This window comes from Rattus norvegicus, chromosome 18 (assembly GCF_021556685.1).
Source record: "Rattus norvegicus strain SHRSP/BbbUtx chromosome 18, alternate assembly SHRSP_T2T, whole genome shotgun sequence".
In the NCBI taxonomy this organism is placed as follows: Eukaryota; Metazoa; Chordata; class Mammalia; order Rodentia; family Muridae; genus Rattus; species Rattus norvegicus.
The window spans coordinates 70,179,909-70,206,647 of NC_141551.1; the positions used below are offsets into that span (position 1 = coordinate 70,179,909).

Here is a 26,739-nt window from a genome sequence, read left to right on the forward strand (position 1 = left end):
AGGACCCTAAGGATGCATGGTAATGTACCTAGAACATCTTGGAATAAAGAGGTAAAACTCCCTTGAAAGACATGACTGTGAAACCAGAAACAAGCTAATTGGAGACATATTTACTGTGCGGCTCAAGGGCTGACTCTGTGATGACAGCAATGATGGCCTTCAATGCAAAGGTGTCAGAACCGGGACTCCATCCATCTACATATATGAGGGATGACTGGCTCAAGAAAGCAGCAAGTACAGAACAGAGTTGACGCTCCTTTCTGTCAAAGCCATAGATTCCTGTGGCCCAATGCCTAAAATATGTATTCCTGACAGCTCAGTCCCTGACGTGTGAAAACAGTGATATGTAAATGAGTAAGCTCGTCTGTGTTCCAAACAGCACTAGTTGTAGACACCAAAATCAACCTTTCATAAACCATTTCACGTTATTTGAATACCAGTCTTTTGACCCTCTGTCTGAGAGTAGTTAAAGGTAATTATTTCTTAACTCATGGGTTGTACACACACAGGCCGGGTGCCAGATGCAGCCCCATAGCTCTAGTTTGCTGATGTCTTTGCAGAAACAAGGCTGTGTGGGAACTTGCTGTCAGGACAGACGTTAGTGCTGGATATGCAGGTCTTGAGTGAACGAGTCTGAGTAGAGGCTGAGGTTCTGTGTTTCTAGAGTAGCCTCTGGCTGACAGTGATGCCACATCCCCTCATATGGAGGAGCCAAATAGGGAACCACAAGGGTCCCACAGTGCCCTGGCACTTAGGAAACAGAGAGGTGGTTTTTCTGCCCACTAGGTGGGCTCATCACCTCCACTCAGTCCCTCCTGAGCTGCCTCCACTCTTCTCAGTTACCTCTCGTTCTGTGCAGTCTTTGTAGGCCTTGTCCAAAATATAAGGTCGGTTCTGAGTAAAAGTTTCAGGTGTACAGTCAGAGGGAGAGCAGTGACCAGAGGTAACGAACGCGCTGTGACTGAGGAAAGGCCACCAACTGAACGCTCAGAAAGAGCACCTTATTGCTGGACTGGCTAGACTATGGGCTTCAAGGACAGTGGAGAAGCTAAGCAAAAACACTGGAGGAAGAATGGATGCTGGCAGCAGAGCAGGGAAAGGCTTCACTTCCTCCAGAGACTTGGTCCTGTGCACTGCACTGCACTGTTCTCTACTTTGCTACAAATACCCAGTAAGGTGGGGCTAGAGGCACAGAGAACAGGACTCCGTGAATCTAAGTTAAAAAGAAAGAAATGATGGTCAGCCCTAGGTTGGGATGTCAAAGATGTTCTGAGGTTGGTTTTCTTCTTGTTCATGTTCCGATCCCACGGCCACAGGACTTTGCTCAGTGGTGAATTAATGGAGCAGGAGTCGGGATATTGGTTTTATTAAAGGGGTAGGGTACACTTGGAGAAAAACATGGATTTAATTAAAAAAAGTCAGGACCCAAAGAGAGCCAGCTGGTTGTAGCACACAGCACCTGACCCAGGGACACGGTTCAGCCTCTGGTGAAAAGGGCCATTTAGGTGCGTTGAGAACGTCACGTGACAAAACCATGTCGTGTCTACACAGGGGCACACAGATGGCTTCTAAAACCAAGCGGACCCTGTAGAATCTCTTAACCCAAGTTCAGCAGTTTGTTTGACATCTACGTAAAGTATGAGATCGGAATGGATGGCAGGGGGTTGGGATGCCACCGTTCTGCATGCCAAGTGCTTGATTCCCCCCCCCCCAAAGTGTCATGTCAATGCAGGTCCTCCCTGACTTGTTTATGGTTAACCTAGACTTGTTGATTGCAGTGCTGTCTGTGTATCGTAACATAACCAGGGCCGAGAGCCCGGTGACTAATGCCCGAAGGCCTTGGTGTATAATAGGCGTGGTATATTCTTCCCTGCCCAGACTAGACCATATGGAATGACTTTATTTACAGGGCAGTACTGGAGACACCGAGAATCTTGTAATGTTTGTGGCTCAGAACGCACAAGTAACTGTTGGTGGCCGACGATCCAATATGCTTGCATTGGCTGCCCTTGTGTGCTGGGACTGGCCTGACAGAAGCTACTGAGAAAGGAGAGATATGTTTTAGAGAGCTCAGTCATCATGGCAGGGGAGGCATGGCAGAGCAGCTGAGATCACAGCAGCAGGAGTGTGTGGCTGGGCTCTTTACATCATGGAGGACCACTCAATAAGAGGACAGTAGCTGGCTGGGGAATGGGGCAGGTGTAGCCATCACAGACCCCCACCCCCACCTAGTCTGCTAGTGTCATACTTCCAGCTAGGCCCAACCTCCTAAAGGGGTCCATGGCCTCTGGGATTTAGCAGGATCCAAAGTATTTAGAACATGAACCTGTGGGAGACATTTTAGATTCATACCATTAACAGGGAGCCTCTGTTTGCTGCCATTTCTACTGAGTGTAGACTACCACAGCAGAGTAACCTGTATTCCAAAGCACTGCCGAGCTTCCTGTACTTGGCCAGTATTGTTCCACTGATTACAGCGTGCCCGTCCTTCTGACTGCTGTTTGGCGTCTTTAAAAGGACGGCGTAAAACCCTCATGGTCAGAGCTCTGCTCGTGCTCAGCTGCCTCCCCGGCAGAATTTTAATTTCACTGTCACATTCTCCGGAGATTGAGAGGGCGCTGTTTTAAATGAACCCCATGAGCTATTTATTATTTATAATACTGGATCATCTCGCATCTTTGAAAGGGAAGTGGGGTGCATGCACACTGCTGTAAAATAATTTTTCCAGCAAACCCTTCATAGATACTGACACATGCTTTAGGCGTTCGGATCCTTTGGTTTGTATCTAAGTCTCTTTCCTTCTTGTCTTTCAGTACACGAGGGTCTGGATCCCCGACCCAGATGAGGTGTGGCGCTCGGCTGAACTAACCAAGGACTACAAAGATGGGGATGAGAGCCTACAACTCAGACTGGAAGATGACACAGTAAGTGCTGGTCTTAGCCGGGGTTGGGGGGGGGGGCGAGATACGTTACGATTGAGTCTGATAGTAAATTGTGCCCTTCGTTTGTCTGCCCACTGGAGCTTCTGAGCTCCAAATGTCTTTGTCACTGTTGATGGCAGTATATGTGGAAGTGTGAAACCATGAGCCTGCTCCATGGATGTCACATAAGAAACAAGGGTCCGCTTAGGTTAGCAATTGGGACTCTGGTGGTCGAGGAGGCAGGAGTCTTTATGGAGGAGTGAAGAGGACGGGTATGCTGTACGACGAGGCATCAGCAGGAGGGAACAGTAGAGAAGGTGGTAGGAGCCTGGGCTCAGGGTACCTTGGGCTAAGAGTAGGGAATGTTCGTGCAGGTGCTCCTGTGCCCAATGCCCCAAACCCCAAACCCCAGTGGACCAGGGAAGGAAGGTTAACCATTGAACCTGGGACCCAGGTGGACCAAGGCGGGGGTGTCAGGCAGCCATTTCATATAAGATGTACACAGGGAGGCTGGTTGTAACCAAAGTAGAGGGACGACATGAAGAACTGACTTTGAGACTGACAGACAGGTGGGCCGCAGAGCAGGCACAGAGGGGATGGATGGTTTGTGTTGGGTGAGCTCCAGATCCTGGAATGCCTGTATTGTGCCCTTTAATTGTGAATTATTAACTGCCTTCTGTTGTTCATTCTTCAAACCGTTTTGTTCTGCTTCCCACTCCAGATGGTTGGTTGAACAACCTGTTGATTGGACGTTCTCCAACCACCAACTCTTTCTGTAGGAACTTCGAGCCGGCAGGGTGTCGCTTTGTAACATTTGGAGCAGAGTGTTGCTTTGAGTGTAACATTTGGAGCAGCTGAATTTGAGTTAATCGGTTGTGTCCTTCACCCTCTATCCAGCAGGCTTTGCTAGTCCAGTCCTCTCTCCTTTTTTAGGGGAGAAAAGAAACCGTCAGCAGATGGAGTCTTGTTTACCATGTTGAATAACTTCCCACCCCACACCCGAAACAATGAAATTAGTCCACCCACTCGAGTGGAGTGCCTTCTACTCCGGCATACTTCGTTTTAGTCGGCCTTTTCGAGTGGGTGTGTGTTTTTAAAAGCTGTACGGAGGCAGTGAGGAATGATCCATCATGTTGCTAAAACAGCAGATGCTTGTGTCCCTGGCTACACGCAGATCTGGTCCTGCACTATGAGTCCTGGCTGCTGCCCACAACCCATCTCTTCCTCTCTGGCTATAGGACTGGTCACTCTGGAACTGAAGAAAGCCTGGGACTGAAGATCAGCATGGGCTCTGGGCATCTGAGTCCCTGCCTGTTGCCCATGGGTTATGCTGGCTTGAAGCTGCCCTGGAGAGTGACTGTACACTTGAGGCAGGGACCCTGCATAGCTGGATGCTGACTGCTCGAAGAGCATTTCCCATGAGGCTGAAGCCATCCTGTGGTCACACACTGGTAGACCTCCCAGCCCAAGGAGTAAATTGCTGTTGATTTTAGGACAGAAGCAAAGGGAAAAGTAGGCAGGTCAGATTTTCTGCTAAAAGAACTCCATTCCAACCTTGGGCTTTGTAGCAGGACCGTGCACTTTGCTGCCAAAGGCGTCCTCTGGTAAGGTATTCAGAATTCTCCAGGTTCTAGTCTAAGTTGCCCCTCCCACAGACGCCCCTCCCACTTTTGCTCAGTTGTTTCTTCCAGTAAAACGTGGAATGCACCTGTAGCCATGTGACCCATCTTATTTTTTTATTAACTTGAGTATTTCTTATTTACATTTCGAATGTTATTCCCTTTCCCGGTTTCCGGGCAAACATCCCCCTAACCCCTCCCCCTCCCCTTCTTTATGGGTGTTCCCCTCCCCACCCTCCCCCCATTGCCGCCCTCCCCCCAACAATCACGTTCACTGGGGGTTCAGTCTTAGCAGGACCCAGGGCTTCCCCTTCCACTGGTGATCTTACTAGGCTATTCATTGCTACCTATGAGGTCAGAGTCAAATACAGAGGCGAATGCCAGCAGCAAACCACTGAACTGAGAATAGGACCCCCGTTGAAGGAATCAGAGAAAGAACTGGAAGAGCATGTGACCCAACTTAAGTGAACAGTTCAGTGGCGTTCATGCTGGTGCAGCTGTCACCGTGTTCCCTTTCCACAGGGCAAAACTGGAGATACCCCACCCCACCCCCTGTTCCCACCTCAACACCTTTCCAGTCTTTTACCACTTGCCACGGTGCCCGCTTCTGTCTTTGGCTTCACACGGTACTTCATACCAGTAGAATCATGCGGCATTAGTGCCTTTTCTGTTGGTTTAGGTCACCCAGCCTAACATTCTGTCTTGCAGCCAATGAGAAGATGGTGACTTCTCTGGAGAAAAGAATAGTGTCATCTGCCTTTTTCCTCCCTAGGGCCAAGATGAATGTAAGGTGCACGTGTGCTGATCCTTAGCTTGGTTCTCTGCCGTTAGACCATGCTGGGCATTTTGCCGATGCTAACCTTGGATGGATGAGTGTGGCCTCTCTCAGCTTTGACCAGAGTAGAGCTCAGTGCAGGTCAAGCGCTCTCTCTCTCTCCCCACCACCCTTGCAAACCGCTCCTGCCCTCTGCTGGCTGAAAACTCCCTGTTTGTGTCCTTTCCCTTTGTTGTGTTACAACACAGGGTAAAGTGCTGAGCAGCTCTAGTGAGTGCTTCTCCTGTGCACATTTGTGAGCAGGAGGCCTCGGCAGAGAGCGGCATGCTCTCCCCGCACTGTGACACACCTCTCAGCCTAGCCAAGTGTGTTCAGGGCTGGGGTGAAAGATTAGAACCCCTCATAGGTCCAGTTACTGAGAGTTCCTTAAATCCATCTAGAACGTTCATTATTTTGCCTATTTAAACAACTATACCAAGAATAAAGCTGTTTGAAGCCCTGTTGAGCCTGCACCCCACTGCCAGTGCAAGGAAGCAGCATCTTTATTAAGCGTGCGGTGGCCTTACCTCAGTAGGACTTACATCGAAGAGCAATGAAGCTTGTAGAGTAGATCAGTCTCTGTACGCCATGTTGTACGGTTACAAATACTTGGTGAATCCCTTTGTGGCCAGGATTATCTGTGAACATTGGACTCTGATAGTGATGTTAAAATCAAGATCCTCTTGTCAGTAGCAGGAAAATAAAATCCCTACTCTTAGGGCCCCCACCCCCACCCCTGCTCTGTCCCCCTGGACACCGGCAAGCTGAAGAATCTGTGGCCCGGAACGCTGAGTTTGCAATTCTTACCTCTCTTCTGCTGTGCTTGGAATTTTACTCCTTATCAATTTTCTGTAACCAATACCACTAGCTTACTTGTGGATTCCCTCCCCCCCCAAATTTTATATGTGATTGTCTCTTCCTGCCTGGTAAGGTCCTCTGAGAGAAGAACCATGTTGGAAATGAAGGGAAGCCTTGCGTCTGTCCTGGAACGCCAAGGTACTGGCCTGGGTTTAGAGCCTTCCAGGTTGAAAGTCGAAGGACGGGATAGGGTGAGCACTTTGGGAGGAAGGTCTGGTAGAGTCATATGCCACCCACTCAACAGATGACAAAGTTCAGAGGTGCCACAAAGGTGCCTGACCACCACTGCTAGGCACAGTGCAAACTTTAGGAAGGCCCAGTACAAGGGAAGTTAGTTTCCGGGGATGTGCCTTGAAGGATGCATTGAGATCCTGCCCCCTTCTCCTTTCTCTCTCTATCCTGGCATCAGCAGGCTAAGCAATTCTGCTCTACCAGTCTTTCTCCACCACAAGTTTCTGCATTGCTGTCGGCCATAAAGGAATGGAGCCAAGCGATCGTGACTGAAACCTCCAAAGTCCCCAGCCCAAACCAGCCGCTCCTCTTCAGAAGCTGAGGGCCTTGGGTGTTTTGTTCAGAAAACTTAAAGTTACCAACTCCAGAGTTTCACGAGCTGCGGGTCAGCCTTTAGCATTCCCCAATTCCTTGTTCCGCCTTCTAGAATTTTTGTCTGTGTCCTCTCCACAATAATGGTTGAGTAACTTACTGTATGTGAACTGTATGGAGAAAATTGGCTACAGAGCTTTTTAAAGACAGAAAGTGGTATTGATAAATTTGGGGGGAAAAATTTAACAGGCCAGGTGTTGGTGCTCACGCCTTTAATTCAAGTACTGGGAGGCAGAGGCAGGTGGGTCTCTGTGAGTTTGAGGCCAGCCTAGTCTATATAGTGGATTCCAGGACAGCCAAGGCATGTAAAGACCCTGTCTCAAAAAAAAAAAAAAAAAAAGAAAGAAAGAAAGAGAAAGACCCAGCAGAACATGCCACACTCACACAAAAATCACACGAACAGAGATAATGATATTTTGGAGACATCACTCTAGATAGGCAGACTTGTGTAGTATGAAATAATTCATTTTTTAACACGTTTTTAAAAAATGCCGAGCATGCTGTGACAGCTGGCTAGCTATCCATGCAGACCGATGTCACTTTTCCAAGTCTGTGTTGTGGCTAACTGGTGAGATTATCTTGTTAGGCCCCGGAGGGAGAACATATTAAGGAACGTGTCTCAACGCACATTGCTGACACTCTACAGAAGCTGGCCGCAGCCTCACCGTGTGTGGTGCGCTGCCCTCTTCCATCCCGTGAGGGTCTTGATCGTGTCCACAGGCCCTGGCTTATGTGATGGGGCTCTCCGTGCTGTGGCCTTGCTTTCTCTTAGACGGAGGCTTTGTGAAGCAAAGGCCATGTTTGAACTTGCAATCGTGTTCTCTCTGTCTTCTGAGGGTGCTGTTGAGCTCACAAGCACACACAGACACACACACACACACACACACACACACACATACACACACACACACCACACACCCCTACACTGCACGCAAAAGGCTGACTGTGAAGTCTTTGGTCCCAGTCAGCAGTTCTCATGTGTCCTCTATTGGTTGCTTGTCCATGTTTGTTTCCTGTACCCCCACCTTCTGTTGGGGTGGTCTCTTCTTGACTTTTGTCACATGCTGTAGAAAGCTGTCCCCTACTCGGTTTGTCTTTGCAAATGGTGTGCTTTTTAAAGTTATTTACAGTGATACTTGGTGTTTTCCTACATGTTCCTGGCTTTTGTGTCCTTGACCCTAAAACTTAAAATGTTTGCTCATTTTCCCTTTTTTGGCTTGAGTTTTCTCTTGGTTCCATTTAAAATTCGTGTTTCAGAGTAGAAACGTGGTTTATTTTTTTCCCCTAAACATCTACCTAGTTTATTTACCAAGGTTAAACGAAATATTCTCTTTACCCATTTATTCACAATTTAAGGGTAACAAACAAGTCTCTGTATGCGTGTGGATTTAAGTTCTTCTGTGATATTTATTTAGTACTTAATTAGTCCATGCCTTACACTTGGTCTTATAGATATTGCTGAAGGTGGAACATTGATACACTTTCTTGAAAATTGATGAGTGGAACAGGTGACGCACACCTATAATGCCAGCCCTTGGAGGGTTGAAACAGAATGATCAGGAGTATTAGACCACCCTCATGCACATAGTGAGTCTGAAGGTAGCCTAGGCTCCATCAAAACAATGTCTTGAAGAAGAGAAGGAGGAGGAAGAGGAGGAAAGAAAGATTCCAAAGCATTTGTACATATTGAACACATTCAAACAAGCAAGAATTTAAACTGACAGTTTGGTATATGGAAATATATAAATATATATATATAAATATATATATATATATATAGTTTTATTTCACTTTCCTGATTTTTCTCAATCACATTTTGTCTTTTTAAAAAAATATTTTTAAGTTCTTGAGATATAATACAATTACATAATTTTCTCTGTCCCTTTCCTCCCTTCAAACCCTCCCATATACCCCTTCTTGCTGACTTTCAAATTTATGGCCTCTCTTTTCATTAACTGTTACTGAATGCACATATGTATACACACATATATTCCTAAATATAACCTTTTTAGTCCATATAATGTTCCGTGTGTGCATGTTTTCAGGGCTGACTACTTGGGTAGTAGATAACCACTTGGTGTGCTCCTCCCTCTGTCTGAATTCCTTGGTTGCCTGTGGTTCTTTGTGCAGTGTGGCCTTTTCTCCCGTCCGCTTTGGCACGGCTGTCGTTACCTTGTTCAGCTATCTTTTGGTAGGCATATTGGTGAGACTTACTGGGTGTAACTCTGGCCTTAGATTAGCAGCTCTTGAGATAATCCACAGGCTATGCGTATCAAAGTTAGTTGAATGTTGTTGAAACTTTCCAGTTCGTAGGATGTTCTGGATGTTCTTTATAGTTCCCGAGACAAAACTGAGCTCAGAAAACTTTCAGAGCTTCTCAGCTAGTTCTGAAGAACCTTGTAAGAACCTTAACACGTAAACAGGCATTACTTACCACTTTCCTCTTGTTTAAATGTCCAAAAAATCCCACCTCTAAACCACCTTTAGTAAATTCCACATATACGTCTCTGTGTTCTGTCAAATATTTTTTGAGCACTAGGTTCAAACGCTGAACCATGAAAGCCAACGAACCTGACATCTGCTTCAGAGATCTGACCTTCGGATAAGCAGCCCAACACCCTAATTACACAGATTCCCACTTAGATTCTGGCTCAGATTCCGCTGACCTCGAGACCAAAAAGCTCGTCCCGAAAGAGCTTGTAGAGAAACTGTGGAGCAGCAAGTGGAGCATGTGTGGTCAGTCTGGAGACTTGAAGCTGTTTGCACAGCCACAAGACATCAATAGCAAGATGCTGTAAATGAAAGTGAGCATGGGTGGCTGGTCAGAGTTGATAAGGAGCTACCTGCAGCAGGTCCAGGCACCAAGAGGGGAAATGGACACCGCGTCTATTCCTAACCAAGAAGCTACTTGCAATTGAAACCCACTGGTGATGGGAGACTCAGTTTGCTTCAGTAGAATGTCCCTGGGCATCCCACCCATGCTACTAGTAGGTGGCCAACAAAGACAGGCTCCACAGATATTTTCTTTTTTGAGGGGGTGGACTTTTGTTTCCTTGAGAATTTTTTATCTAATTGGGTCCTTTGTTCTGGCTGTCGTTTGTTTGTTTGTTGAGAGAATTGGAAAGAGAGAACATGATGAAGCCAGATGAGTAGGGAGGTGGGAAGGTCCTGGTGGGAATTGGGGGAGGGCAAACATGTGATCCCAATATTTTAATTTTAATTAAGAATTTAATTTTAAAAATTAGAAAAAAGACAAAGCCAGTAAAGAGACACTTGTGGATGGGGCCAGTCTAGGAAGGCCTGGTATTTGGGAGAAAGAGTCCTCCCGTGCTAACTGGCACGTAATACCCAGAGTCATCATTACTAAGCTGCTAACCACTCTTAAATCTCGTTGTACTTCCTCAATTCCTGTACCAGTCTCTTATGTTTGATACGCTGGGGTCATGGAATCTAAGTTCCACGCGGGCTGCTGTCTACAGGAATCATAAGTGTGTTTTCATTTTGCCTTCCCTGAGAATGTTACTTATGTTTATGACTTCAGATTTTGCTAGGATTGTGATTTTGTGATTCCAGCTATAGAGATAAGACAGCAAGTATGGGCTAATTGCTTCATAATTGTGGCTTTTCTTTTTTCTTTTGTCTACTGCTTGCTTGTTACTAGATTCTGGATTACCCAATCGATGTCCAAAATAACCAGGTGCCATTCTTGCGGAATCCAGATATCTTAGTGGGAGAAAACGACCTCACTGCACTCAGCCATCTCCACGAGCCCGCAGTTCTGCATAACTTAAAGGTCCGTTTCCTGGAGTCTAACCACATCTACACTTACTGTGGTAAGTGGAGGCACCTGCTAAGTGTGTGTGTGTGTGTGTGTGTGTGTGTGTGTGTGTGTGTGTTCACTTTTAGACTGCACTTACGAAGCTCACACGTTAAGAATCATGACTCTAGAGGCTCTCATGCATATGAACTTTGCGTAAGAGAAGGCCGAGGCCCACGGTCAGTGGGATGCCCGGTGTTAACAGCAGCTGCACTCAGGAAGAATGGCCCGAGCTGCTGGGGAAGCTAGTGTAGGCCTTGCTTGTGGTTAGTAGAAAGGCAAGCCTTCCATTGCACCCCAACTCGAAGCATGCCCTTGTCACGGTGGCTTGCGTACCGCATGAGTTTGGCTTCCATTTGAAAGGGCTTCCATTTCCTGTCTCACTGCCCAGGTTCAAATGTGATGCTTGAAGACTTTGTCCAAGTCATGTGCAACTCAATAAAAATGTCTAAAACGTAAAGGCCTGAAATTAATGTTTTGAAATTTCTGTGTCTGTGTACATAACCCTCTGTACCCTCCTCTCTGTGTCTGTCTCTGTCTCTCTCTCTCTTGTCCTTCCTCCCTCCCTCCCTCCCTGAGTACCACTTGGTAGCATGTTAAGAGCATATCTTCCAGCAGTCATCTGTGGAAAACAGTGAGAACCTGGTGAGGATCAGACTGTAGATCGGATGTCTATGGTGGGTGGGCGTTGTCTTGGCCTCACTGTGGCTGTAGTGAAGACTCAGGCCGGGGGCTTCTCCACTTGTATATTTCACTCAGCCTTTGGAGTCCGTCACTTAACTGGCAACCCTGGTGAGTTGCTTTGCTAGGTTCTAATGCTGAGAAGGAATGGTTTTCAAAAATCCCTTCACCGGGGTTGGGGATTTAGCTCAGTGGTAGAGCGCTTGCCTAGCAAGAGCAAGGCCCTAGCAAGGCCCTGGGTTCGGTCCCCAGCTCCGAAAAAAAGAAAAGAAAAAGAGAAAAAAAAAAAAAACCCTTCACCCCTCAGCTAGACTGATTTAGAAGAAATATCAATTATCAGAAACTCCAGAAAACCTCTTTCTGGAGCTGTTGCAAAGCCTCCATTTTTAGGAGAAAGGGCTAAATGATCATCAATTTTCCAAGCCCAAGGAATCCCATTCTCCCTGGAATTGCCTTGGTGTCTGTGCAGACAAGAGGTGGTTCAGATGATGCAGTGTCCCATCAGCTGTCAACAGAGCCAGTCCACCTAAGATGGCAGGAACTGTGAAGGCATCTGGAAGACCCTGTAATTTTGGGAAAATAGCTGACCTCAGGACATGAAATTAGAATGTCAACTGAGTACATGTGAGTTCGGTTGAACCCTCTGAAAACCAGAAGATGTGTGGCTGCTTGTAAGAGTTTTCTCCATGCGACTAGCCTCAGTGGGATGTCTCAGGGTTTCTACCCCCCCCCATCCCCCAAACCCCTGCTGCAAGAGGTATCCATGTATCTCTCGTCCCTCTTGACCACCAGGATACAACATAAGGGAACTTCTCTTCTTGTCAGGGTCCCTCCTCCTCTTTCCAAGATGTCTAGAAAACATCTATTTTTGTACCTTAGTACACGGGTCTTTGGATATCTGGGATGCAATCTCACAAAAGAGGGGGAAAAAAGACATATTTGCTACCACGTCTAGAAGATGGGATTTGCTTTTTTTTTCCCCCTTTGTACATTCTCAGCTATGAACTTGACTATCCATAAAAGAGATTGAAAACCTACCAGGATTTCCTCCTTGCTTGATCAGCATGTTTGAATCTACTGCAGTGCAGACATTGGGAGATCGAGGTGCAGAGATGAGGGGTGTGGTCTAACAGGGGAAACCACAGAGGCTTCTGTGTGGGCCACTGCCCTGGGGTTTGCTCTCCCCTGTGGCTGTCTTCTCAAGGATATCCTAGGTCTTTTATCCTCCGAGACAGCAGAGGTACACAGAGATTAGACAAGTAGTCAGCATGAATAGTCACTGGGGAGGTCAACATTAGACAGTTCTTCTGTCCTCAAGTTGATATTTCTGTGTAAGTAGCTCATAAATAAATAAGGAAAAATGTCTTTCCCAGATTTCAATCCTTAGGTGGAGTTTTAAGTTAAACCTCCTCTCTCTGGTCTCGAAATATTGTGTCTACTTCATGAACGTGTGAGTTAGTGTGTCTGTGTTATTCCTGTGGGACAACTTGAGGCCTGGGCTGTGTCCAATCACTGTGTCGACCCCAAGAGCCTAGTATGGGTGCTCAATGGTAATTCTTTATGTAATTGAGTGGCCAGACGCCTCACCCTCCCATCTTTAGCTTTACCTCATGACAATGGGGCCTAAGGTTGCTGTCTTGTCTGTTCACAGGAATTGTGCTTGTTGCCATTAATCCCTATGAGCAGCTGCCAATCTACGGGCAGGATGTCATCTATGCCTACAGTGGCCAAAATATGGGCGACATGGACCCCCACATCTTTGCTGTAGCAGAAGAAGCCTACAAGCAGATGGCCAGGTGAGAAGCAACTCCGCCCAGGGATTCCCGAGGAAGGGCGTGAAGCGGGGTGTCTGTCTGACTGCTGCTGCTCGCAGGGTGGTGAGACTGGGGCTGAAGAAGCTCTTAGAAGCAGAGCCACATGGGTTTCTATTCCCTCCACTCCTTGTCTTGTTCACATGTACCTGGAGACCAGTGCTTGCTTAGATTTATTTCAGGTTTTGAGCAATGGGATAATCCCTCGTGCTTACTCCCTGAGTGCTTCTTGGCTTTCTTTTCTTCCTGGCTGCTATTAATAGAGCCATCTCACAGCACCACCACTCCTCAGTGCTGTCCAATCCACGTCCTCTCACCATAGACTCTTGAAGAAATGAGGACTCCTTGACAACTTCTTGAGGTAGCAAGCATTGTGGGTGGAAGTCAGGACTGCATGGGAGGAGTTGTACCTAATGCATTTTAGATTGTAACCTGGAAATGGCATTCTGCTTGGGTTCTTAAATATCTCTCTTTTTCTTCCCCTGTCACACACGCATGCACACAGGCATGCACGCACGCATGTATGCACAGGCTGAAAAGCAAAAGTTAGGGACATAGAGGTAAAGTTAGCTACAGTGTTCTCTTCAAGGGTTAAACAGTCCACGTGTGCAGTAGGCCCAAGTTGAGGGCATACGATTAAATGATTTGAAGGTGTCTGTGGTATTAAAGCCCTAATGAACAAATGCAGCCAATTCACAGTTCACAGGCAGGCTTGACCTCTATGGTGGTCCATAGAGAGTTGTGAGCTGCAGAGGGGAGCCCAGGCAGGACTGTGGAGGTCTTTGGCCACTGGTGTATTCCAGAGTAGCAGAGGTGGTCGGATGAATGTGGGGACACAGAGTTAGTCCTAAATTGAACATCTTCACAGCAGAGCTGCTCAGAGTCTATGGATGCATTCTGAGTCTCTACCAACAGGCTCTTTGTCGCTTGGTTTACAAATTTAAGGCAGAAACCGGTTTCCAAAGAGCGTCTCAGGGGAACAATGTTCTGTGTAGCACTGTTTGGGAAACACTGGCCTAGAGCAATGGGGGTGTTTTAGTTGATTGGATAAGAACACGACTCAATGCTTGCACTGCTCCGAGAACAGCTTCTCTCTCTGGTGGGTCTTGTTTCATAATGATCTTTCCCTTCTCTGCCATTCCCAAGGATAAGACTATGATCTCATGAGAAGATCAACTGTAGAAATAACTCATTTTCCTGTAAGTTGCCTAACAACCCCATGCAAAATGAACAGACAGCACCGAACTAAGCATGAGACTGCGGTTCCGGTTGTTTCTTATATCACACCCACATTCAAGCCCAGGACGTGATTGTTGCTCAAGAATGCATAAAAATAATTAACACATTGCTGTATTTCTTTACCACAGTTGTACATAAGACTCATTACCCTTGTGACACTGGTCAGGACTCTGGACAATGCTCTATGGTCTTTAAATCAGATAGTGTGATGGTTTGTACATGCTTGGCCCAGGGAGTGGCACTGTTGGCACTATTAGGAAGTATGGCCTTGATGGAGTAGGTGTGTCACTGTGGGCGTGGGCTTTGATAACTTTATCCTAGCTGTCTGGAAGCCTGTCTTCTAGCAGCCTTCAGATGAAGATGTAGAACTCTCAGCTCCTCCTGCACCATGCCTGCCTGGATGCTGCCATGTTCCTTCCTTGATGATAATGGACTGAACCTCTGAACCTGTAAGCCGGCCCCAATTAAATGCTGTCCTTAGTAAGAGTTGCCTTGGTCACGGTGTCTGTTCACAACAGTAAAACCCTAACTAAGACAGATAGGTAGAGATGGATCAAACCCAGTGAGTTTGCCTAAAGTCTCCTGTGTTAGCCAAGAAGCATGCCACCTCCTCGGGTATTGATTGACTGATTGTTCTCTTAGGCTTGTGGAAACAGAATAGACTCTGGTACCCAAACCACACCAGGGTCTTGAGCTATATCTCGTCCCTCAGTGGTTTAGAAGTAGCTCAGATTTCGTTGGGAGTTTAATTTGGTGCATTTCCCAGCCTCAGTGGGAGTGGTCCTATTTCTGAGCTTAACCAGGTCTGATTCTTCCTAAAAGCTGTTTGTGCGTGGGTTGATTTTGTTTGTTTGTTTGAATTGCTTTCCCGAAAATGAATAGGAACACTGCAGAGCAAATCTGTCTGCTCAGGTAGCCAAGGTAATGGAGCTCCCACATTCCCCATCTGTCTGCTTAGCACTGCCAAGGCGTGACTGATGATAAAAGATAGACTTGCCTGGAACTCGAGGGTGGGCAGTGAAGCTGTAGGCACCTGTGGCATGACTCCTGGCAGTGGCTGAACGCACACTCTTGTCCTGCAGAAGGTTTGCTTTCCTGGAGACAGAGCCAAGGAAGTGGGGAGGCCTGCACTTGGTGAGAATAGTGTCTAGTTCAAGGCCCTTACCAGGCTCTCGAGAGCAAACATCTTGCTTAGCTCGAGTCCCCAAAGTGCACAGAGTTGGTAGAGAATGGGAGAGCCTTCTGGAGGATCCCGGAGAAAATGTGTGTGCACATGAGAAAGTGACCCCAGTATAAAGCTAAAGATAGCCCCTGTGTGGCAGCCAGAAGGGCTTTTCAGGAGGATGGCAGTGTGGACATGGAAGACCCCTCTGTTGTTACGATCGAAGGATGCGACCTTGGCTCCTCTCTGCACAATAAGGGCCTATGGGGAGAGGAAGGAAGGAAAGCCATACACTCTCCATCTCCAGGATAGAAGTAACAGAACTAACGAGTTTGTAGCCCTTGAGGTAGGGTACTCTTGTGTGCATGAGAGTAGACGTGGGTGTGCCATTATGTCTTTTAGCTGCAGTTGGTAGAACTTCAGATTCGGGGGTGGGGGATGGCACAACTATCTGTAAGCCAAATTCACAGATTGTTTTGAGATCAGCTTTAAAGTTGGACAGTACATTGCTTTATTATTATTATTTTTTTAATCTTCATTACCTCTGTTGTGGGCGGGGCCATAAAATGCTTCCTAATGGAGCCTTCATTGTCTCTTGGGTGAGAACATCATTGACAGACCAAGGCAGGGTTAAGCTTGATTTCTCTGTGAGTCACTTGTATGCATGAGAATCTCGGCTTCCAACCTGGTGATCTTGTCTCTTTCAATGAACTGGGTGTTGATGGACACTCCCCTCCCCCTCCTTTCTGTGGCTTGTGGTCATCCTCTTTTAAAGGACAACACTATTGCTGACCCTGAAACAGAAGTCTAAATGAAGTTAGAGAAATCCTGGACAGCTATGTATCATTGTCTTCAGGGCCTACGTGTTAAACGTGATGGATCACATCCATGACTGTGATTACCAGTGTATGTGAGTGAGGAAATCCCTGGAGCTTCATAAGTGGGCAGCCTAGATTGGCTGAATTTCATTGTAACTGGAAACCCTGACGTGATCGATGCTGATCTTTGTGTTTTATTTGTCTTTCTATCTTTCCAGGTGATGTAGGTGTGACTCTTAACTGCATTAGGACATGGGTCAGGAGGGCCTCCTGAGAGTAGACTAAGGGCAGTCTATTTCTTTTTTTTTAACGTTGTGGATGATTTTCAAACCATGTCCTGAGTGTTGTGCTATGTGCTGATCATACCCTTAGACAATGTAACTATTCAACAGTGATGTATTTACAGTGCCACCTCTGTAATGTTGAATCCCAATCATACATTTACAAGATACTTTACTAGTGGTGTTTGTTTTATCCTGCTGAAGCATTATAGCTTGTTAGGGAAGAACCTGCAGCCATGACTATGCCAGACAGCATGCCCAGCAGGGACCTCTGGGTGTTGTGTAACCACCCATCTCTCAGATGCACTCCTTCTGATGGTATGGGCTCTAGATGTGTTTTTCTGAGTGGGATGAAGTTGCTTCCGACAGTGGATCTCTGGGAAAGAAGAAGAAATATGTTTACTTCAGACAATCACTTTATATTGTTTTCCAGTAAGTTTGTGACATATAAACCCATGTCTCCTCCCAACCATGTCCACGCTCAAGGACTGAAGGTGTTACAACTTAACACTTTAAGCCAGTCTTAAGCAATTGGCAGTGACACAACTAGACATATGGGGCGTCAAGTTTGACAAATTCTGACTCATGTATGCAAGTCATATAACCATCACCACATTCAATGTAACACTTTCCTTACTCCCAAAAGTTTCCTGAGAGAAAAATTCACCAGGGAGCCGCTTTCTGTAACTGTGAATTCTAACCACCTCAAGATTTGTTACCCTTGCTCCCTGAGCTTCTGCAAACCCTCTTTTTTAACATGCTGATTAGAATTCTCCACTCTGAACTCGAGGTGATACCTTGAGTGCACCCTTTCTACATTCAGATGTTTGCATCGGGTGTAACTCTCCCAGCTTGATACATGTGTAGATTCCATGGCTCTTAGACTCTTTATCAAGGGCTTGGCATTTCCCTCCATGAGAACGCTTGCCTAGCATACCCAAAGCTCCAGATTCAACCTCAGGCACCACACATGCATGCAAGAAGGTGTTCGTCTAGATGAGTTCCCATTAAATAGAGGATCCAACTAGTTAGTCTCCAAATGCCATTCATTTTATCTGCTAGATCAAGATGTGGATCAGGAACTTAAACAATTTAAAAGTCCTGCTGAAGCCCATACATTTGCTAGTGTGGTCAGGTGTGCTCTGGGTGTGTCTTCAGCACAGACACAATCACCATCCCAGCTCTACCTGCTCAGGGTCTTGTCTTGTTGAGCACAAGAGTGTGTGTCTACATGTACTTGACTGTGTGAATGTGTGTGTGCGTATGTGTATGCCTCCTGTAAGGCACAAAGAGTTCAAATGTGTGGAGTGACTGAGCCCAGTGCTGGGTTCTGCTTTACAAAGGTGGGCCCTTGAGCTCATGTGTTTATTTCATACTGTTCGCATTATTATAGCCTTTTTTCTAGTGTCAGCATTGAGCTTGTCACCCCCTGTGCTTCTCTGAAATTAATAGTGGCGGTGACATGTAAGTAAGATTTCTGTTTTCAAGGTGTCAGAATTGGTTTTTGGTGAAAAGAGCTAATAGAATCTGAAGTCTTACAGGATGGAATGGCGTTTCTATTTATATCACAGTAATGCCTTTCATGCCATGTTAACCGCTCGTTTTCTTTCTCAACTACATATTTTCACCTTTATATCCCAGAAGACAGAGCAGCTGCACACTGTGTGTGCTGACATGGCCGAGCATGGGTAATAGTGAAGGAAGATGGGTGAAGCAAGATGGGTCAAGTACAGGGTCCCAAGGTCAGGAATAATAATGGTTTCTCAGACCAGGACAGGGTGTGTGTGTGTGTATTGCAGGGGTCCAGAATGGTGGGGAGATAACCAAGCTCTGCAGGTTTACCTCACTGTAATTGCTAGTACATGTTTGCCAACAAAATAGAGGTGCAGTATCTAGCTTATGGGACTTAGAATTAAACAGGTTGATAAGTGCACATGCTAATGTGACGAAGCACAGGGCATTGAATGTGAGGCATGGCGGTAGGATAGCTAGTGCTGATAGTAGTGTGTGATATATGTCGTGATAGCACAATGTCCTAAAGAAGATGGTGCTGGAAGCAGAATTCAAAATTGGATAGGTATCATATGACTTATCCTGGGAGAGATAGGAACAAACATCTACTCACCTCAGATAAGGCACTAACAACAAACCAAAGAAATGATCCGTCCAAGCCTACCTTACTGAGGCACTTGTAGGAATGTGGATGAGAGGTTGCTTACAGAAACATGGATGACTCAAAGGCAGCTGACTCTCCAAAGAGCCCACCCCACCATGGGTGACAGCTCACAAAATATGTATTTATGGGGCTGCCTGAAAATCTCACACATCTGAGAATCTCCTCTCCCCAGCAATTATTACCAGTTACATAGCCTTAGCAAAGGGGCCTTGTGAGTCTTGTAAACTTCAGGAACTTCAAGAGACATGTGAGTTTGCTCAGTTCTTGGGTCGTAACCAGCCCCTTTGCAGAATGGAATGTTCCAATTCAGAATAAATTGCTATACTTTCTTAGGATCCCTTGGCTGGCAGCCTCAGATCTGATGTTACTTTGAGTCCAGTAAATGAAGAGCCACCCAGGGTTGGTAAATTCTATGTGCCCAGTGAAGATCTTGCAGACTTTCTCATAAGCTCCTGTTTGGAAACCACAAGTAACTTCTACAGTTTCAGGGGTTATGTTAGTTTAGACAGTCTTACTTTATAAACCAGGCCATCTTCTACAGTGCCGAGGCTAGTCATAAACTTATTCTAGTCCTCCTGGGTGCTGATATTATAGGTATATATCACCAGAGCTCTACCATCCTGATAGTAATCTGTCTAAGGGAGCACGGCACTGTGCTTACAATGTGTTTGTTGTCATACACAAAACAGCAACAAATTCCAGTTTAATGATGCGAGGAACTAAGCTTTGAGTGCCCGAGTATTTCTGCTGCACTCTCTCGGTGTGGGCAATGCCACCCTTTCTGTGACCAGATCTGTAAGATTAAGCCAAGGGACAGCCATCTCTTGCTCTTCAGGAATCACGTGATTGTCCACGTGGCCAGGGGAATAGGCTGCGGCTGTGGTCAGTTAGAGCAGTGGTCCTTAAACTGCTTCAGTACACTAGATTTTTGAGGATGACTCCATCAGTTATGCGTGGGAAAATATGTTAAAATTTTTCTTCATGTCTTTTTAAATTTTGAAATATCATTTGTATATTTACAAATGTATAACGATATGGTGACATAGAAAATCATGTGTTCAGGGATGGACATGCTTACAGTTTTCCTTATTGACAGGTATGTCCTGTAAAACAAGAGATGACTACAATTTACTAGACAGAGTTTTCTAGCCATATATGTAGCATCTGTGTGTTCATGTTCAAATGGGAAAACTGTCTCTTAGCCGCCTATGGTGGGTGGTCTTTGTTAGTGCTTTCAACATGATGAGACAGAGGTGTTTGACTCTGCGTAATGCTTCCCTACAAAGAGGATACAATTGATAATGCATAGCTATTGTCCCTCTATTAATGTCCCCTCTCTAGGCTGGGTCAAGGAGCACTTAACCATTGTATAGCTCTGTCGTTATTATAGTAGGGCATGCACAAGAGGTTATAGTGTTGGGCTTAGGGTAAGAAGAGGCTTTGGAAAAGGCATTCTTCGTTGATAGAATTGTGCCCCAGCGCATGGCTAGGCTTGGCCTGCTGGGGGCGGGTTAAGCAGTCCTTAACAGTTCTACATTAAGATCACTACAGGGTCCCTCAGAGTTCTCATCAGAACCTTGCAGGTGGAATCGAGTCCTCTGCATTTTGAGAAAAGCTCTAGGCCTTGTGTTCAGGGAACTTCTGGAATGGGTTAGCTTCTGTGGTTTGGGATGGTCAGAGCTGGTGTCCACAGACGCCCTGTGATGGGTTTTGACTGTCTCCCAGCCTTCATGCTTGAGTAGGTTGCTTTTAACACCTCCCTGTGAAGTAATGATCCAAGGGCATATTTGATCAAAGAAAGGTCTCGGAACTTGGAAACCAGTTAGACGGTAGATTCTCCAATTTTGGCAGCTGCCCCACCTCTTGAAGTCTGTCTCAGCCCTGGCTATATTAGAGGAACCCCTGGGAAGACTTCAAACTACCAAAACCCAGGCCTCAATCTAATAGAGGCTGTGCGTGGGTATCTGCAAATGCTGTCTCGTGGCAGGGTTAAGAACTGTGCTAAAATTGCCTGGATAGCCTAGGTAACCTCAGACTTGAGAAGCAAGAGAACTTTTGAATGAGCGAGGGGGTGGAAAGACTGAAAGATGGCGTAGTATTACCACAGGGCAGTCTATGTGTGTGTCCTCCACTACCTTGGTGGACATTCTTCAATCAACAGAGTCTTTTTATGTCTGTCTGGCTCCCACCCCATGTTAGAGATGAGTGATGCTGGAAATCCTGCAGCCAACAGATGACAGAAACTAATTTGCTTGTCCTCCACATTCCCAGAATCAAAGGATAAAAAGGCTTTGTGATCAATGATATTCTTTTTTTTTGGTTAAAAATGGAATTAACCTTCTTCACAAGAGCAAACACCAAGAATACTTAGAATTATGGTATTTCTTTTTAGATTCTGCTTTGAAGCCAGGAGCAAAGAGGGGGAAGAAGGAGGAAATCCAGTAACTGTTCTGACTACTGGCCTTTACTAGCTAAGAATAGCTAGCGATCCTGGGAGATCTCCGAAGGCCTGCTGACATAGGTGTGAACCAAGGAGCTCTCTGATTGCTTTTAGCTGACATGGTGTGTGGGATGCTCTTCCATTGGGTTGTTCAGGATCGATGCCCACTCCGGTTTGTTCTGCTTTCCCACGGGGTCATTAGGCTCCCTCGCGCCATTCATTTGTCCTCACCCATATCGATCCATCATGATTACCTGACACGTACAAACTCCAGCTCAGCAGTCCTCGGCAGAGATTTTTCTTTGCATTCGTGTGGGGCTGTCATTTCCACAGTAGAGCTCATTTCCCTTTCTTGCATTTATGGGCACTCATATTTTACCTTGTAGCGTGCGAGGTGGTACGCAAGAGTGTGAGGAATGAGTCTCTACCTGACAGAGAAAGGCTTTTGAGGTCACACCATCTGGGACTAAAGGTTTCTACTTCAGCATTTTCATCCTGCAGTGTGTGATACCCAGTCTGGTGGAAACTTGCAGCTCCCTCTGGACTCTACCCGCTCCACTCTTTGGAAGCACTCAGGGGTGAACAGGCATCTGCCTCCCCATTGCTCACTCCCACCCAAGCATCTGCCTCTTTCTGGAGCAGCTGGAAATGACCGTTTAGTCTTGTCTCCACCAGACTGAACGCTTCCTGGCCCAGCTACCATCTGTCATATGATAGCTTACCATTCTGACAGACTTCACTGGGTACACTAGATCCAGCTTTCCCTACTATCCTATACTCCATTGCTTGCATACTTGGGCTACAATTCATCTTTAGTCTGACTAGAGTGGATTGTGGCCCTGCTCCATTCTTCTGGAATCTAGATATTTGAGAGTGGCGTCACTAGATAGTTACAATGGTTGCTGTAACCTCTGTTTCTCTGGACTCCGGTCACACTGTGGTGCTGGTTGGTTCAGTTCTGCTGCGGAGTATGCCGTGGGCCTGTCACGGTTAAAAGCTGTCTTGCCGCCTAGCCAAGTAGCCACGTACTCACTATGATCCAGGCTTTGAGTTCTTTTAGTGTTCTTTCTCCTGGAGAGCTGAACTGATGAAGCGATATGCTTAGAATTAATGGTGGTGATCTCTGCAGTCCTGGTGGTCAGTTGCCAAAAATAGACTTTTGTAGCACAGAGCGGCTGCTCTCTTAGCAGAGTTGTAGGACTTACTCTTGAGAAGGAAGAGGGCGTTTAATTTTGAGAGACCATTTCTGCCCCCCGACACCTCCCAGCGCATCCCTTGGGTTCATAACACACTGCCTCCATGGCCTTAATCTGCTCTCACACACAGACCAGAGGGTATCAACACTGAATCCAACCCTTCCCTTGAGGTTTGTCTTTTTAAGTCCATCCCAAAGGATTCTCTAAACGATTCTAAATCTGAGATAAGGAAGCGGGTAAAGGCTCTGCCTCAGGAACATCTTGAAACATAGATTTCCCCCTCCCCTTTTGCTTAACACAAACAGGGCCGGAGCTTAGCATCATGGTACTTCATGGGTGTTTTGCCAGGGGTGTAGAGCAGGGTAGGCCTGTGTGTCTAAGGGTTGGCTCCCATCAGACCGTACATAGCGCACAGTGTGAATGTTAGCTTTCTTTGTGACTCTCACATTAGATTTTTGAACACTTATTTCCCCCTTCCCTTGTCTCTGTAACAGGGCATGATTGTCCCTTTGTGTCCGTTTGTTCTGGTCTAGATCCCTTAATTCACTCATTCACGGAGAGGTGGCTCGTAGCCAAATGCCCAGCACAATTCTGGGAGCTCTTGGCCTATGAATGGCACCCAGCCTTGGGAACTGATGGGGATTTGTTTCTGCTCCCTTTTCTTCTGGCTGCCCTCAGCCAGCGGGGCCCATATCATGCCGTATTCTGAGCTCTCTCTGGCCCTGATGTTCATTGAATCCACAGATTTGGCTCACAGGAGCTAAGTAGAAATTAATAGATATTAAAATACCCCATCTCCACAGCAGCTGGCGGACGTTCCAGGCAGTCGGTCACATTAGGGACCAAAATGTTTTATTTTGGTCATCAAAGGCTGAACTTTGAGGCACTTTCCATTCATCTTTGTCTTCCTACTATAAAAATCCTAGTCTTGTGGGACAGATTAATGCCAGGAGTTGAAAAAGGAGAGTGTCATATAAAAGAAATGTGGGAGAGAAACGCATATTAATACACTTCAAAAAATATTTCCCCTCATTGTTGATATGCATGACAATGAGAGGGAATGTCCTGGCTCTCCTGTGTGATGTATGGGTGCTATTTAATCAACATTAGGACAAGATCACAGTTTCAGAGAGTTGGCAGTGGAACCATGGAGAAATTACCTATCTCTCCTAAGACACGTGGCTGCTTGACAGTGGTACTGGGGACCTGGAAGCCACAACTCCTGTCCCCATGACGTTAACTGGTTGGGTACAGGCCTGGGTTCCTGACTTGGGAAACTGGGTAGGTAGAAATTCTGTCTGCTGAAACCAGGGGAGGGGGAAGAAGAGGAAGGGAGACTAATGAGGAAAGAAGGAACAGAAGGGATTTACACAGGATCTGTTCTAGTCCTACTCCAGTCATTCATGGAGGCACGGCTTGTAGCTAAACATACAGTATAATCCAGGGAGTGCAGCTCTTGGCTTATGGATTCCAACCTTGGGAATTGATGGTGTCTAGAAGGGAGACTGTTGGGAGGAAGTCACCATTCAGATCTATCCCTGAGGACAGTCAACATTTTAAGCTCTGCTATATGAGAAGAAACCCACATGTAAATTTCCAACCTCGTGAGTCAATCTCAACTGAGCCCTCTATGAGGCAAACAGGGCTGAGGCCTAGCACCATGGTGCTGCATGGGTTGTTGGTCAGGGGTACAGAGTACACTGTAGTGCAGTGCAGTGTCGGGGTAGGCCTTGTGTTGGCTACCGTCGGACGGTGTGGTTGTCAGCTTTCTTTGTAACTCTCACGTGAGTTCTCCAGCTTGGTGTTTGGTTTTTTATTTCTCCCTTACCTCATAGCTAATCCCTGCAACTCTAGGATGCAGAAGTGTGGCCTATGGAGTGGTGAGGCCCCGGGGCGAAGGGTCTGGGTCAGTTACCAAGTCATGAGCAGAAGGACAGAAGGACTGGGGCTGGAATCAGACTGACTTTTTACCTCAGGTTCTCATTGTCCCTCCAAGACTTCTGCATATCTCTCTGACTCATGCCTGGACACATGTGTGTGTGTGTGTGTGTGTGTGTGTGTGTGTGTGTGTGTGTGTGTGTGTGTGTGTGTACACGTGCATGCACACGTGTGTGTATGTGTACGTGCGTGCGCGTGTGTGTTATCTCCAGTGTCATTTGCATACTGGCTAATTAACTCTTTCCAGTGGGAAGTTTTCTCAACAGCAGCACAGCCAGTCTGCCGAGAGAGCAAGTGTATTGTATCCTCCTTGCTACTGATGGTTGTGCAAACATGTTACAAGGCAGGTGACACTTTCCCCTTGATGCATATCCACATGCCCTCCCGTATGTGGACAGGGGAATGCAGGGCCAGTACTGGATTTCAGATGGATACAGTCTTTGCTTTCCTCTGTCTGCTCATTTCCCTGTCCACCCTGTGTCTGACTGGCAGGAATGAGGGACTGAGAGCCCTGGGTATCAGTCCATGTGGAGTTTTGAAATTGTCAGGACAGACAAGCAACTGTATTCTATTAGTGAGTCGACTGGCCAGAGATTCTCCTGCTGGAAAAACATCCATCTCTTGGCCTGTCACTTTGTTTAAAGTGTTACCTTTGCTGTCAGCTCTGAGTCAAAATCTATTAAAATATGCATATTCTCCTAGATGGAAAATGTCCTTTACGTCTCTCTCCTGAACTGTGACTCAGGTCTCTTGTCTACTTTCCCCTGGGTCACTGTCGCAGTCCCTGAGCTGATTTTCGACTCCTAAGTATGTCATCTGCCATCTGGGTTTTTTTTTTATTAATTTATTTATATATTTTATGTCCCCATCTCAGTCTCCTCTCCCTTCTCTCCTCCCAGTGCCACCCTTGCAAGCCCCTCCCCCGTTACACTTTCTTCTTCTCCTCCAGCCCTGGCACATCAAGTGTAAGCAGGACTAAGTGTACCCTCTCCCTCGGAGGCCCCACCAGGCGGTCCAACTAGGGGAAGAGGATCCAAAAGCAGGCAATGGGAGTCAGAGTCAGCTCCCACTCCAATTGTTAGGGGACCCACATGAAGACCACATGAAGTTGTAAATCTGTTCCAAATGTGTAGGGGGTCTATGTGCTCTTTGGTTGGTGGGCCCCCATGGGACAAGGTTAGTTGACTCTGTAGGTCTTATGGTGTCCTTGACCTCTCCAGTTCCCTCAATCCTATTCCCCATTCTTCCACAAGATTCCCAGAGCTCTTCCTGATTGATGTGTGACTGTGGTCTCTGCATCAGTTTCCCATCAGCTGCTGGATGAAGCCTCTTAGGAGACAGCTATGTCTGCATTAGGCTCCTGTCTGCAAGCATAGCAGAGGATCATTAATGTCTCAGGAGTTGGGTTTCTCCTAAGGGGTGGGTCTAAAGTTGGTCTGTTGTGCTAGCTGGCCATCTCTCAATTGCTACCCCATCTCTGTCTCTGTGCTTCTTGTAGGCAGGACAAAGTTTGGGTCAAATGTTTTGTGGGCGGGTTGGTGTCTCCCTCTGTCCATTGCAAGTCTTGCCTGGCTATAGGAGGCTATACTTCCGTCTCCATATCTCCAGTTGCTAGGAGTCTCAGCTAGGGTTTCCTACATAGACTCCAGGGAACCTCCCCTGTACTGGCTGGTTCTGTGTGTCAACTTGACACAAGCCGGAGTTATCACAGGGAAAGAAACCTCCCTTGAGGAAATGCCTCCATGAGATCCAGCTGTAAGGCGTTTTCTCAATTAGTGATCAAGGGGGTTGGACCCAGCCCATTGTGGGTGGGGCCATCCCTGGGCTGGTGGTCCTGGTTTCTATAAGAAAGCAGGCTGAGCAAGCCAGGGGAAGCAAGCCAGTAAGCAGCATCCCTCCATGGCCTCTGCATCAGCTCCTGCCTCCAAGTTCCTGCCCTGTGTCAGTTCCTATCCTGACTTCCTTTGGTGCTGAACAGCAATGTGAATGTGTAAACCGAATAAACCCTTTCCTTCCCAACTTGCTTCTTAGTCATGATGTTTTGTGCAGAAATGGAAACCCTGACTAAGACATCCCCTACCCTAGGCCCCAGGTTTCCAGTTTGTCCCAGAGATGCACCCCTATCAATTTGCATTCTCTCTCCCAGGCCCCTCCCACCCCCTCTCCACATCTGATCCCCGTCCCCGTTCCACTCCCTTACCCCCTCTTCTAACCACATCCAAAACGACCCTGAAATTCCATCTTCTATCCTCTAGAATGGCTAATATCAAAAACTCCAGTGACAGCACATGCCCACAAGGGTGTAGGGCAAGGAGAACCCTCCTCCACTGCTGGTGGGAGTGCAAACTTGTACAAACAATAGAAA

At 46.7% G+C, this 26,739-nt stretch overlaps 1 protein-coding gene across 6 annotated transcripts in view; it reads left to right on the top strand.

Moving 5' to 3' along the window:
- Myo5b (myosin Vb) overlaps nt 1-26,739 on the top strand; it is a 303,903-nt gene that overhangs the window by 118,553 nt on the left and 158,611 nt on the right. For all 6 annotated transcript variants that reach the window (XM_087592156.1, XM_087592152.1, XM_087592157.1 and 3 more), the window contains 3 exon segments: nt 2,814-2,924; nt 10,477-10,648; nt 12,965-13,109. In XM_087592156.1, the coding sequence (XP_087448282.1) occupies nt 2,814-2,924; nt 10,477-10,648; nt 12,965-13,109 (428 nt within the window).